General features: G+C 40.7%; 1 protein-coding gene and 1 long non-coding RNA gene across 4 annotated transcripts; one reads left to right on the plus strand and one right to left on the minus strand.

Moving 5' to 3' along the window:
* Positions 1-4,712: 4,712 nt before the first annotated feature.
* LOC111601342 (fibroblast growth factor receptor homolog 1) lies at positions 4,713-13,419 on the minus strand. Of its 3 annotated transcripts, none has more exons than XM_023317873.2 (2): positions 13,035-13,419; positions 4,713-8,527 (listed from the first exon to the last, which is right to left on the minus strand). In XM_023317873.2, the coding sequence occupies exon 2, from the start codon at positions 7,855-7,857 to the stop codon at positions 5,653-5,655; it is 2,205 nt and encodes a 734-aa protein (XP_023173641.2). In that variant the 5' UTR covers positions 7,858-8,527; positions 13,035-13,419; the 3' UTR covers positions 4,713-5,652. The 3 variants fall into 3 exon arrangements, with proteins under 3 accessions (XP_023173641.2, XP_023173643.2, XP_023173642.2); XM_023317875.2 differs by lacking the exon at positions 13,035-13,419 and adding an exon at positions 9,781-9,885; XM_023317874.2 differs by lacking the exon at positions 13,035-13,419 and adding an exon at positions 9,777-9,885.
* Positions 11,739-12,219, plus strand: LOC111601343. Its single transcript, XR_002751539.1, has 3 exons — positions 11,739-11,816; positions 11,877-11,970; positions 12,032-12,219. It is a non-coding gene; the product is annotated as an uncharacterized LOC111601343 (long non-coding RNA).
* Positions 13,420-13,940: the final 521 nt, after the last annotated feature.

Consider the following 13,940-nt stretch of genomic DNA (forward strand, 5'->3'; position numbering starts at 1 on the left):
GTATTTTATGAATGAAAAATAACCACAATAACAACAACAGCAAAAGCAACTACAACACCAGGAACAACAGCAAGACTTTGTTATTAACGTAAAATTTGCATTGGAGCACAGCCCAAGCTGCAGACTAACAATTACTCATACGTCCCATTGAACCAGGTGACTTGACTGACTATTTAGTTCCATCCAACTAATTACAAACGCAAATCTTCGAGCCAATGATGCAGCAACAACCCTATGAATCAACACTTCCGGTGAGCATTCGCATTTTAAATACACTTTCGCATTCATATTGCGTTGCGGTTTGTATACAAGATTATTTCTGTGGCTCGGACAGGTGCCAGTAACAGGTAAACTGATTCATTTCCAAAGCAAATATACAACAAATTTTAAGAACAGCAAACATCAAGTTTGTTTCTTATTTGTTTACTTATTGCTTTAAATGCGCATCTCGCTTTCGATTTGCCAGACCCATCGATCTATAGCTATGTTTGAACGGGTCTCGTTCTGAACAATAGAAGCATCTTAATATGCCAGAATTACCTTAAAATGTACCAAGCTGTGAGCCAACATTGTTAACTTTAACATTCCCTAAGACATACAAATCGACTCTTTCTTCAATCTAGTTGTAAAGCACTACTTTGATATTCGTACATTTGTAACAAACGATTGATTAGAGACAATAGAGTTTATGATTCTTAATATACCGAACACATTACAAGCTTATTAGCTTATAAGTTGATATCTCATAGTTCCACATGGTTTTTGAAGCTAGCTTCATAGGCAAATATGTACAATAAATTCAGTCGGGTACCTTGGAATATACATTTATTGTAACTTTATATTTATTTTACTAAAATTTCGATATGAAAATCAATTATAAACTTTGCGGGCTCTGGAAAGAATTGAAGAATTGAATTCTATGTTTATGTGTCTCATAGTGTATCTCTCAGTTGGGCAACTCCGACTAGAGCATACTTTTTATTATTGCTCAATAGTTGTCTGTCAGACCCAGTTTCAGTATAACACAATTATACTTTTCTGTAAGAATATTCATTTGATCCAGAACTGCGGACTTTGTAAGCAAACTTCCAGCTTAAATATTTACATCTGAATTTACTCTGAATAAAGATGCAATTTCCAATCAGCAAATTTATATTCGCTTCACCAGATGCAGCATTTTTAGGTCATCACGAGGCTGTTGACTTTACTACCATATACATATACATATTAAACTTTATATAAAGTTTTTTTGATTTTAAAAAAGATTCTTAGCTATTACTTATGATTATTAAGAAATCTTTTTAGACCCTGAACCCAGTGAAAACGCAACTTCGGTACGCAATTGTTTTATAAAAATGTATGTAGAAGGATAAAGTGGGACGACTGCTTTGGACAACGAGTTGATGATCCAATCTACCCGTGTCCGGCTGTCTTTTCGTCAGTATGAGCCCTTCGATCTCGGAATCTATAGCAGCTAGAGACTAAACGTAGACGTATCAATAGCACGATCAAATTAAGTTCCATTTAAATAAACAGTAACTAAAACTTGTGAAAGTTGCTTACCTCCTGAAAAGAGTCTTCTGATCATCGCTATACACTAGAATTTAGTTAAAGCTCTTCTTACGGCTCAACTTCTTAACTTTTGCAGTGCTTAACAGATTTTTAAATTTTCGACAGCTGCTCAATTTCAGGTGTTCCATTATAAACATGAAGACAACAAAACAATAATGTGAGCTGTAAACTGAAAGAGTACGTGGATACCACATAACACTCAATATGAACGTCATAGAGCTCCTTTCCCAAAAAAATCCACATGCCAAGTCGAGGTCAAATCGAAGCTCTGCAATCGATTTTGCCTGGTACTTGACTGACTGACTGACTGGCAGACAGTGCGGTGCAGCCAACGAACGGTGGATTGGACAGGCAATTTGTAGTCTTTTAAAATGGTTTTCAAATGGAACACAGCCAGACAGGCGAACAGGCAGCTAGGCAGCTAGGCAGACAGGCAGCCATGTGGACTGTTCGTTGGGGCAACCTGTGCCTGTGCAGCAGTCGCTTGATCGCGGCAACAATCGACAACACAAAAAGCGCATGCAAATTAATAGCCGACTTTGGCAAAAATACAAAAATTTAATTGATCATTCGAGACAGCAGCCAGTACATATTGCAGAGCTTGCTAGCTGGCTAGCTGGCTACCTGACTGACCATACTGACCATTCGACAGCCGATCGTTACGAATTATGTTGGTAAATGCCCGCATAGACTATTTGGTCAACTTCCTGAGGTAGCTGACTTTAGTGCATGCTCTGTCTGTCTGCCTGTTTGCATGGGGAAAATGTTTTTCATGGCTCAATTAATAAAGTTTTTCAATTAACATATTCACGCAATAATTGCGAGCCAGGGCGGGGTCGTCCACAGCCCACGCCTTTTGCATTGCTCTTGTTGTAGCTGCGAGCTGTGGTCAGCGCTGCTGCCCACGCCTCAGCATTCAGACACGTGTCAAACTTCCGATCATTAGATGCGCATCGCTGTCACGCCCACAGCTACAGAGACCAAGCCCTAATTAAAACCACAGACAAAACAATTTTAATGCCACACTTTATATATAGTTTTTGTGCCCGTTTAATATATCTCTTTCTCAACCGAATTGATAAATTATCGAAAATGCAGTTTAGCGTGTGCCACGGACACAATGGAAATTGAGATTAATAATCAAAAATATCTACTGCGTTGGCGATTAACGATCCCCCATACCCGTTTACCGTCTAATGCTGCATAATTAATGATCGTCGTGGAAAGCGATGAAAATTTGTCGGCAAATCCAGTGAGTCAAGAAGAGAGACAACACAAATCAACAAATACGTATTCAACGCTGGGTTTTAGGAGTAAGGAAAATACTTTAACGAGTATTGGAGATAAGAGTAGTTACTTGCTTTCGATATACATTTCGAATATGCAATTATTTTATTATTTATAATTGCGCTGCAGCAAATATGTTTCTTTATATAAACAAATTGTATATGAAGTAACAGCTAAGCAACGGATTATAAGATAATATAATAATACGACATATTTAATTTATTAAAAATAACTACTCTAAGATGAACAATTAAAATAGTCTGAGCTTGAGAAACGTTATGGTATTAATCTCGATTTGATTTTCGAAATCTATATTATCTATCTGTGTAATTAATTGCTAAATATATTTTGATTAGCCATGTTTAAAATAAAATTGCATATAACAAAGTACACAATTGTTTGCAGATAAATAAAATATCCTTATCACAAAATCAACTTCAGAGTAAATTAATTTAGGGAAACTATTTGACAAAAGTTTTTGTATAGCTTTAATTAAAAATAGTAACTGAAGATATGCAAAATGCCTGTCAAAACAGTTTTTAATCAGTTGGAAATTGACAAATTAAGTCCGATTCAAGTTACATTTATAATTAATTACAATTGTATTTAAATGCTTTGAAATTTCAGAAACTTCAATAAAAGCAACTTGTAACATAATTTTCGGAAAAGATTAATAGCACACGAAAATGCCAATCAAAATGTTAAATTTTTATTATATATTGCAGCGAGTGCAGATTTTAATTTAAATTGCCGCGGAATTCATATCTTACAATGTTGCAATCGCTGCTGACGGAGCAGGCCAACAGCTCAAGCAACGCGGCCAACAAACGGCCCGCAGCCACCGACTGGGACAGAACTCATTGCAAATACACCCAAAATGAAACTAAAGACCTATTTCAACTTGTGTACAGCCATACATATATACAAATATATTTATATATAACCTTTTTTACTCTGACTTGGCTTGCATTATCGTCTAATTGCATCGCCAGCGCCGTCGACGTCGTTGCTTGTGGCATTTGGCGCGTCAACAAACGAGCCGCCAACGCGGACGCCGCTACTAAAGACCCAGGGTTCAAGTCGCACAACTCCCCTGCCACCTTCGCCCCTCTGGCAGCCCACTCAGCGAACCACCGAGAGGAAAAAACCAACCGCCGAGCCGTCGCGTCGTTCCATTCATCATTTTCCGTTTAGTGACGCGCGTGCCTCGTGCGGCCCAAATCGACAGCTTCGGTTGTTGTTTTTATAATTTTTACACAGATTTTCAAATTGAGACGTCATGATCTTGTCGGCTTTGCTCTTGGTCGGTCTTGCTGTTGCTGTTGGTGTTGGTGTTGGTCTTGGTCAGCTGCCATTAGAGAGGTATCGTATCGTGAAGCATAAGTTCGATTGAGCGTACATTGAGACACTTCAGTAAACAATGTAACAATCAGTAAACAATCATTAGTTCAGTTGCTCATGAATCATCGAGGACTAATTCCATTCAACTCTATCGAAATTAACATTCAGCCTTTCAGGCGATCAATAATTTTTTTCAGCTCATTCGTTCTCTGCAGATCCGTTTTAGTTATTCCGAGCGAAGAATTAGTATCAGTCATGAACTACTCTAACTGAACGTGTGAATAAAATGATTGGCTCGCAAATGAGCAATTGAACTAATTTAGCTAGTTGAACCAGAGTTGCCACCTTTCGCAAGCACTTTGTAAGTTGTTGGTTTCATACTACGAGTACAACATTTATTTTTTATATAAGGCACTAGCATACGAGCTATATAGCTCACAAGATACAGATGCTTTATCTTATAGCTTAAACATGTGAATACTACATAGAATCAGTACAAATATAAATACAAATACAACATAATCAAATACAACCATAAGCTACAAGCTAACTTATGCTTACTACTATTAAATATCTGTGTGTATATATAAGCTATTCGATATCTGGGGTTATTCTCTATTTTAAACATATATTGTTCTTACATATTTGTATTGCGTACTACGCATAACACTGTAAATTGTGCATATATATAAAAGTTCATCTTCATTGAGTTCCGTTTCCATTAGAAACAAATATTTTTGTTTAAGAAATGTGTTTTAGGAATTAATATCGCCCATAAACTAAATTATTTGTTTCCACATTAAATGCAATAATAATTTCATTTTGCCTTTGCATTCGTACAGTGAACGCTCGCAAGTTAGAACGCTTAACGGCTTAACAGTATTTGTAATTCGCAAATTATTTTTTGCTCTCCTTTAAACTGTACTAAATTGAGTTGAATAATTGTACATTTCAGATTTACCACTTTACAATGGAACAGTCAAATATTACAGATTAACCACAAGTATAAGAATCTTATCTGCGAAATTTATCAATATACTTTAGGTACTTTACATATAATTATTTGGCGCATTTTGCTTTCGACAGTTAAACCTTTGTAGCAACCTTTTCTTGTTAAAGTATTCTGATCAGTATTGAACTTTCGATTTGTGCAGCTTCTACTTTAGCTCGATTCTGAGCTGACAATCTTTTGCAAATGCTCTGATTTAAGTCAGGTAAGTGTTAGATAACTCGAAGATGAAAATTTACACATTAATAATTTACATCAGTATACATAGGAAAAATACATTTATACTTAAGCTAGCACGGATTAAATAGTTTTTTGGTTTTCGCCTTTGGTGGAGTGAAATTCTAGCGATTTACAGACTTATGATTAGGCAGCCCGAGAGCTCAGTATGTACAGTTATTTAAATCACTTGGTCGATAGTTCGATCGGTAGTCGTTATCAAGCAGCTAGTAGTGATAGCGCGAGTGCTCCATATCGGATGCATCCTCTTCGTCCTCCTCATCACTCGTCGAGGGCGGCGTCTCCAAGTTGGCCACGTCCAAATCGAGATAGTCTTCCTTGGCTTGTAGCAGCTTGTCCATGTACTCGACTATCTCTGTGAAGGGCGGCCGGGCACTGGCATCGAAATGCCAGCACTGTCGCATCAGAATATAAATGTTCATTGAGCACTTCGCCGGCTTCTCCATGCGCTGCCCCGACATCAGATAGCTGTAGAGCTCTTCGGCGGACATGATGGCCGGATAAGGCTGAGCTCCAAATGTCATAATCTCCCAAAGTAGAATACCATATGACCAGACGTCGCTCTGTGAGTCGTAGAACTTCTCCTGCAGCGATTCGGGCGCCATCCACTTAATGGGCAAGCGACCATTGGTATTCTTCCGATAGTAATCCGTGCTCTGTATGTCCCGCGCCAGTCCAAAGTCCGCAATCTTCAGCACATAGTCGTCGCTGACTAGCACATTGCGAGCCGCCAGATCGCGATGAATGCAACGACGCGACGCCAGGTAATCCATGCCACGTGCTATCTGGTGGGCAAACTTGACCAAATCCTTTTCGGTGATTACATGCTGTGGCGCCGGCGGAGCAGACTGCGAGCTGTCCAGTTGCTCCTTGCTCAGAGGTCGGTTCTTGTACAGAAAGTCCTTTAAATTGCCATGCGGTGCATATTCTACGATCACATAGAGCGGCCCGCTCTGGCTGCAGCAGCCAAGCAGATTTATTATATTGATGTGCCGGCCAATGATCTTCATGACCTCCATTTCGCGCACCAGGCTGGCAATGTCGTCGTCCGTGTGACCCTCCTTGACCATCTTTACAGCCACTATGGCATTGTTTACTTCGGCCATTACAACGCGTCCAAAGGCGCCTTCGCCAAGCGTAGCGCCCAGCATCAGTTGGCTGCGCGGCAACTCCCAATTGGAGTCTAGTGGAAATTCGTATTCGTTGAAGGGCGCCGGCTCGTTGCCACTTTGAAGCACGGTCGTGCGTTGCTTTTCAATTCGCACCACTGGCATTATCATGGTGTCCATGGAGCCACTCGAATCGCCTCCGCTAGCGGGCTTATATATGATAACCTTCTTGGTCCACTGGTGCACTGTTTCGATGCGCTGCTTAAGCAGCTTCTCGTGCTTCATCTTACGAACGGCATAAGCCACGAAGATGATGCAAATCATGATCAGCATGACGGTCACCGAGATAAAGACAGCCAACATGGAATTTTCGGGCAACACACTGCCAAGATTCGCCTCGAGTAGCTGCAAGCTGCGCACTACGCGCAAATAGGCTCGGCTTGTGGATTGGCCCAAGCTGTTGCTCTCGATGCACGTGTACCAGCCTTCCTTGTCCTGGGTCACATTCAGAAACTCCAAGCGGTCCACATCTTCGGCTAGAATCGTTCTGTTCTTGGAGCAATCATTAACGCTCTTGCAAGGCATAAAGACCCAAGCCTTCCTGCTAGTTAAGTCCGACAAATATTTGCATTCCATGTGACCGCTGTGATTGATCAGCAGCGTCAGATTTGCGGGTCCTTTAAGCAAAATGGGTTTATGGTTCACCCGATCGGTGACCATCACATTCATCACATGGGTGAGACAGCCCAACGGGTTGCATACCACGCACGTATACTGATCCGAGTCTTCGGGCACCAGATCCTCCATGATAATTTGCCACTTAGTTTTGCGATAGTTGCCGTAGATGCGCGTTAAGTCGTTGCTACCGTTCCTATACCAAGTGATATTAGGTTCCGGATTGCCCACCGCCTGGCAGCTCAGCGCAAGCGTTGAGCCCGAGGGTCGCGTGTAAAGCGTGCTTAGTTTCTTGGGATTCTTAAAGCGAGGCGCAAATTGTTGCTTGACATCCTGACCAGCAGCTGAGCCGGGGCTAGAGCCAGTCGTGCCAGTCTTCTCATCTTCATCCGCATCCTCATCCTCCTCGGCATTGATATTGTTCTGTGTAGTTGATGTGTTGTTGTTGTTGTTGTTGTTGGCGCTGTGTGGCATATCATAGTCCTTGCTTAGCTCCTGCGAGCTGGCCACAGGCGCTCGCCGCGCTGCTGCAATCGAGATGCACAAGAGCAGCAGGCAGAGAAAACTTGTGGACATTCTTTGGCTGCTTCTGTTACTGGCAACGCGTCGCCAGATACTGCCAAACATTTATATTTCTTTGCTCTATATATATAAATATATATACTTCTTGTAGTCGTAACTCCCTAACTTGGCACTGCGACTCCTTGACAGCAAATGGGGTTGAGTTGACTTTAATGCAATAACTTTGTGTGTCGAATATGCCGTTGTATTTTTGTTGTATTCACCGGAAATCCACTTTAGCTGAGAGATGGTTGGCTCTTACGCTCACTCACTTTCACTCTCTCTCTCTCTGTCTGTCTCTCGCTCTTTCGGTCTGTCTCTCTTTCCACCCTCGCACAGATCAGTGATCTCTTCTAGATTTTTCTAATTTATGATGGAAATAACAACAGTTGCCGCTGGCTCAACTTGATCGCCAGCAACATGTGTGCGCTTAAACGCGGTGACTTTGAAGTGCTTTGCGATCAGAATTTGGAGTCGGAATCCGAATCGGAATCGGATGCTGATTGTCGATGATCACCTTGCAATGTAACGGAAATACACTTCCCCAAAATAGAAATGTGTATGTACTCATGGGTCTCTTAATTATTGTCGCTTGTGCTCTGTTTGATTTATTCAGTGCGTTGATGGATTTATGGCAGCCATGCCTTCCGCTGAGACATCTCACTCTGATCCAGTTTGTGGGCGTGTCCCATCTCATAGATCACATAGTAATGCCAGAATGGAATAGCTGCAGCACCTGGAAGATATGCAGACGATTAGATTTATGCGCATTTCCGTTTGTATACGACTAATATGTTCTCTTATTTTCCCAAATTCAAACTGAGAAATTGCCCAACGAATGTGGCATCTTAGCTCTAAAAGGGGCCATCGAGACGAACACCCTAAGAAGCCGTAAACAAGTGCAGCACTTGGCTTTAATATCCCTTGACGTGCGTGTGGCACCATCAAAGGGCGCAACACAGTCAGCGAGACAGGCAAACACGCCGAGATCAAGGGCAAAACTTAAGTTGTGAAGTGATCTTTGAAATGAACTCCAGCTCTTGTCTAGCATTCAGTAGTTAGCATTGTAGATCAGACGTCCATAAATCGCGCAAATGAATTTCATTTTCCTACTCTAGTAAAAATACGAAAATTGTAATTCCGAAATCTCACCGAATGTTTTGGCACTAGAAAATACCGATATATTGAGTTCAATATTCATTTTAGTTTTTCTTCGATTTTATTTATTTTTTTTTGCAATAAACAAAGTGCTTTTCACACGAAAACGTAAAACTCATGATCATTTTTTGTGTTTATAAACATTTGCAACTTTTTGCGCATCAGACTTTGAATGCTTTTGTTTACTCATTTAATTTTTCTGCCAATTAATTCCAGAGATTTTTTGAATGTTCTCCAGCTCTGATTAAAAGCCATTTACATTTTGGCAAGGCAAGACAGGGCAAGGCTTAATTAAAATGTCGCGTACATTTCCGCTGTGTTTCCTTCTGATTTGTTCTGTTATTTCAAGCGCGTGCCATGCAAATTGAATTGGTCCAATAAAGCAAGAAATGAGCTCACTTTGCTACATCGACGTAGGTTCAATATATGCAAAATATCGAATAAATAATAATATATTATTGCTTTCAAAATAGCTTTACGAGCCAACTATATAAAATCAACTACGCGTATGCCCACCCGTCCTGTCCTGTCCTGCCTGTGTGAGAACGAACAATAAAAGGTTATATTAAGTGCTGCACTTTTATGGCTTTTGTTAAAATGGAACAGTTTGTAACGGCTCTTTGAAGCCCGCAGCAAATGCAAACTAGGTTTTCTGTCCTTCCATATGCCAGAGAATACATTTCGTTGACTACACGAATACGTATGGCAATGGCAGAGGCATATATTGGCTAAGAAATGATATACGCACATACTTATTTTGCATATACATATACATATATTTGTGTGTGTATATGTATTTAGAACAGGAACTGAGGGACGTTGATTACCTACAAGTACACGGTACAGCAGCACAGCAGCACAGCAACACAGCAGCTACAGCCACAGCTACAGCTGCATGTAGTTCATTTAGATAATGTTCTATTTTTTGCACAAAACACAAATACAGATCTAGCTACAGATACACAAACACACAGATATAAGTACAGATACATTTACAGATACAGAGCAGCATAGAACAGTGGCACTTGTCTATATGACGTTGAGAGGGTGCGAGTTTAATATATATTGCGTGATTCTCCGATCTTTAGCGCGCGCGATTCGTTGTGAATTTCCGCAGCTCTGGTCGAAAACTGTTCTAAATGCAGCAGAGACGATTTTTGTAGTACGTCGTGGTCGCTGCCAGAGGCCAGACAGAGGCTGCGGCTCCTACGCTCAGAAGCAAATAAATACATGTATACTAAAAAAAAAAAACAAAACCAACTACTGCTCGCGTCCTACTCAGGGCAACTGCGGCTGCGCCACGAACGACTCAATTTAGTTGGCCCTCCACAGTTATATTATTTTGTTGCTGTTGTTGTGTTTGTTTCAGTTCGGTTCTGCTCTGCTCTGCTCTGTGCTGTTCTGTTCAATTGAATGTTTGCTGCTGTTGCAGAGAACATTCAGTTCGGTATTTTTAACGGGTGGGCATACAAATGTCGCTGGCGGTTCTCGCTCTGTTTGTCGATCGTTGCCGTTGCCGTCGTTGCTTCCCGCATCTTTTGCGCCTTTTTTCGCTTTCAGCAGACAGCCTTAATTTTTCACATATGCGTGTCGATGCACTCTTTCTCACTCTCGCTTTCTCTCTGAGTGTGGCTCTCTTGCTCTTGCTTTCTCTTTCTGATGCTCACTCCCGCTATGGCTCTCGCTTAATTAAAACAGAAACAGACGCTCTCAATGTGCCTCTGCCTCATGCAGCCCACATCTGTTCCACAGCGGTAGCAAAATTAAAAGAAATTAAAAACAAACATTCAACAAGGCCTGTATACGACTACGAGTGACCCTGTAAAAATCTGAAGAGCTCTGGCCCACTTTTTGACAGACACCACGAGATACTGATATAAAGTATAGATTATGAAATTGGCTTATTTTTATGATTAGGTAACAAATCTCGTTGGATTTATAAAGGAATCCAAATTTCAAATTGCATACTTGACATTAACCAAGCAATCTTTCCATTGAGTATTCTACTTGATTTTGTCCTTAGGAACTTGTGGTAAGGAGTCTTAAGTCTACATGGTTGGCGCCTCACTTAGGTACAATATTCTTATTGATTTTCCTTGTATGCAGCAACATTTTTATATATAAATATTGTATAAAAACTTAGAAATTTAGAAAGCGAAAAAATTTCTCAGCAACACTTGAACGAAGTGTACAGGGTATATAATGTGTGTTTACGTTGTCTACTCCTCCTCCTCTCGCTGGCCACCAGCCGTTCGTGCCCCTTTTAAAACGGTGCGTGGATCGTGGCTATGGCTTGGAGTACCCGTTCAAGACAAGGGAAAATATTGTTTCCAGTCACATTTGGTGAGCTATTGTCATTCGGCATCGCAGGGACACGCCATGGCAGCAGCCACAGCCACAGACATAGACACAGCAGCAGCAGCCGCGCATTGTCGCGCCCTGTTTGACATGTGGGCACATCAGCATCAACATCAACATCAACATCAGCATCAGCATCATCATCAGCAACATGAACATCATTCACAAACAGGGGACACTCCGGGTCTTTACTTACAGTGTAGCCACATGTGTTGCATGTGTTGCATGCAGCGTGTCTGTACTCCATTGGAAGAAAACACTCAATATCGATGTGAAAATATCGTATGCAGAGGATTGCTCGACACGAGTTTCCCGTCCCAAAAATAAATCATTTGACCTTCGTACCATACTACTTGACTCGTAGGTAATATATTTCCTGCTCTGTACAGAAATAAACCCCCACCAGATTGGCAATATTTAGCAAATAAACACACAATCGTGAACGCGAAAAAATGCCAATGGCTAATGCCGCTTGGCTAACAATTGAATTGGCCAGCGAATTTGTTCAGGTTTGAATCAATTTCAAATATTTCACAGCTAACCAGAAAATACTTTTCACATATCGATAGCAAACGGCTCGGGAATGCAGTGCGCCACGGCTCATTGCCAGCGAATACGTGCGAAATGCGAAGGTTATTAACTAGCTCAGGTGTGCAACTGAAGGTATGTGCGAGTGTGTATACCCCAAAAGTGGCTAAACAATGTAATACAGCTCTTCAAATAGTCGAACAAGCGCATCTGTAACGATCCACACAGCACTGAAACAACAACAACGGAGCTTCTGCCAAAGCCAACAAAACAGAAGCGAAGCTAAAGAACAGAAGCTGCCCCAACCGACAGATGTACATTTGTGTATATCCATAATAGCCATTTGCTATGGACGGGGAGATCATTTAGAATGTTTGTTTATGCGGCGGGAAAATATTGCATGTTCATATCTGTAGTATAGACCGATATTTATGTATATAAATGTTATATATATATATATATATGGACGTGTTGATAAACACACGCGCTGTTGGAGAATGAAATGAACTCAAAAAATTCATGGGAAAGAATTAATAGCATTAGATAGCTAGTTATTGTATAAAATATGCTTACAGCGTGCTGTACAGTGATCACTCGATAATTCGAAATTCTAGGATTCATCATAATTTACCTCTACTCAAATGCTTTTGTACTTCAACAATTATTTCCCTAAACAATGTTCATTCAAATCACCTGAAACTATTTTTCTATATTCATGAACCATTTAGGAAGAGATAATTTGATTTCTCATTTTGGCTCCGCCAGTGACTACTGTATACGTTTTGGTCATAAAGCATGAAATGTGTGGCATGTGCCCTAAATGGGGGCAACTACGCTACATTGCCTCAATGAGCAGTAGAAGGGGCCGAGTAAAAAACTAGCATTAAAAACAGTTTTGATAATTGAACGATCGACTGCGGACTCGCACTCAAATAAACAACACAAATTGGACTGGGCACAATAGTTGCTGTTTGTTTACCCCACAAAAAGCCAGAGACAATACAAAAGAAAAACAAGAAAAAAAAACGGGTTAAAAAGTCAAATTGCTGCGCGGGGATCAATCAAAAAGTGGTCTAAACAAATCATTTGCGCAATTACGCAAGAGAAACGCGAACTAGGCATAAATAACAAAACCAAGAAGAGAAACAGAGAAACTATTTTGAATAAAAGCTTAACATAGTGCGTATTGAGCAGCTTACCTTGGCTTATCTCTTGGTGAGAATCCGCTGCCAATTTGAATCCAATGTATTTATATATGTATACAGAGTATATAGACGCGCCTCCTGATCCTATGTAAATGGGGGCTTGTGCAACACAAATAACTTTCTGCTTTGATATTTAAATGATATTTATTCTGCGCTTTTAGCGTTCCACTTAAAATTCCAGAAATATTTTCTCTAGCATTTTAGAATTTAAAAATAATAGAACTGCAGGCACACTTGACTCTGCAAATAACAACAACGAACACCAAACACTGCATATCGGCGCGACAGATAGAAAAATTCTATTAAATATAAGTATACGCAGTTTGTATAGTATATTACTTAGTATTCATTATAATTGTTGCACATTGCGCTAACAGTACACTCTCCGATGCGTTCGTTTCTGCACGTAACTGTAACTGTGTCTCTAGTCAGATCGCAACTGAAATATGCTCAGCCGATCGCCATATAAATCTCTTCAATTGACTGAGGGCCAGAATGAAACGAATTCAACGAGTGGCTGTCGTCCCCCTATTTGAGCGTTTGTTGCTGGAAAAAACGACTCTTCACAAACAGATTGTGCTGCACGCACACTCGCAAACACACTCGTGCACACACACACACACCAACTCACACTCTCAGCATACATTGTATAATCCACAAAACATGTGGCAAAAGGCAACAAGGGCGGGCGCAAAGGGCGGTGGGCTGTCACACAAACACAAACACACACACACATGTGTGTCTCATGTGCTGCGATGCTACGGCCTTCCCTTGGAAAGTGAAATGTAATTGAGCGTGTTTTCTCTTCTAAATATGTTCGGAAATTGAGTGAAAAGGCAGTCCACATAAATTCGCTCAACGGACCAGCGGACATCGGACGACGCCTCAAAGTGTTGCATA

This window comes from Drosophila hydei, unplaced genomic scaffold (genome assembly GCF_003285905.1).
Source record: "Drosophila hydei strain 15085-1641.00,03,60 unplaced genomic scaffold, DhydRS2 tig00008139-arrow-pilon, whole genome shotgun sequence".
NCBI lineage: Eukaryota > Metazoa > Arthropoda > Insecta > Diptera > Drosophilidae > Drosophila > Drosophila hydei.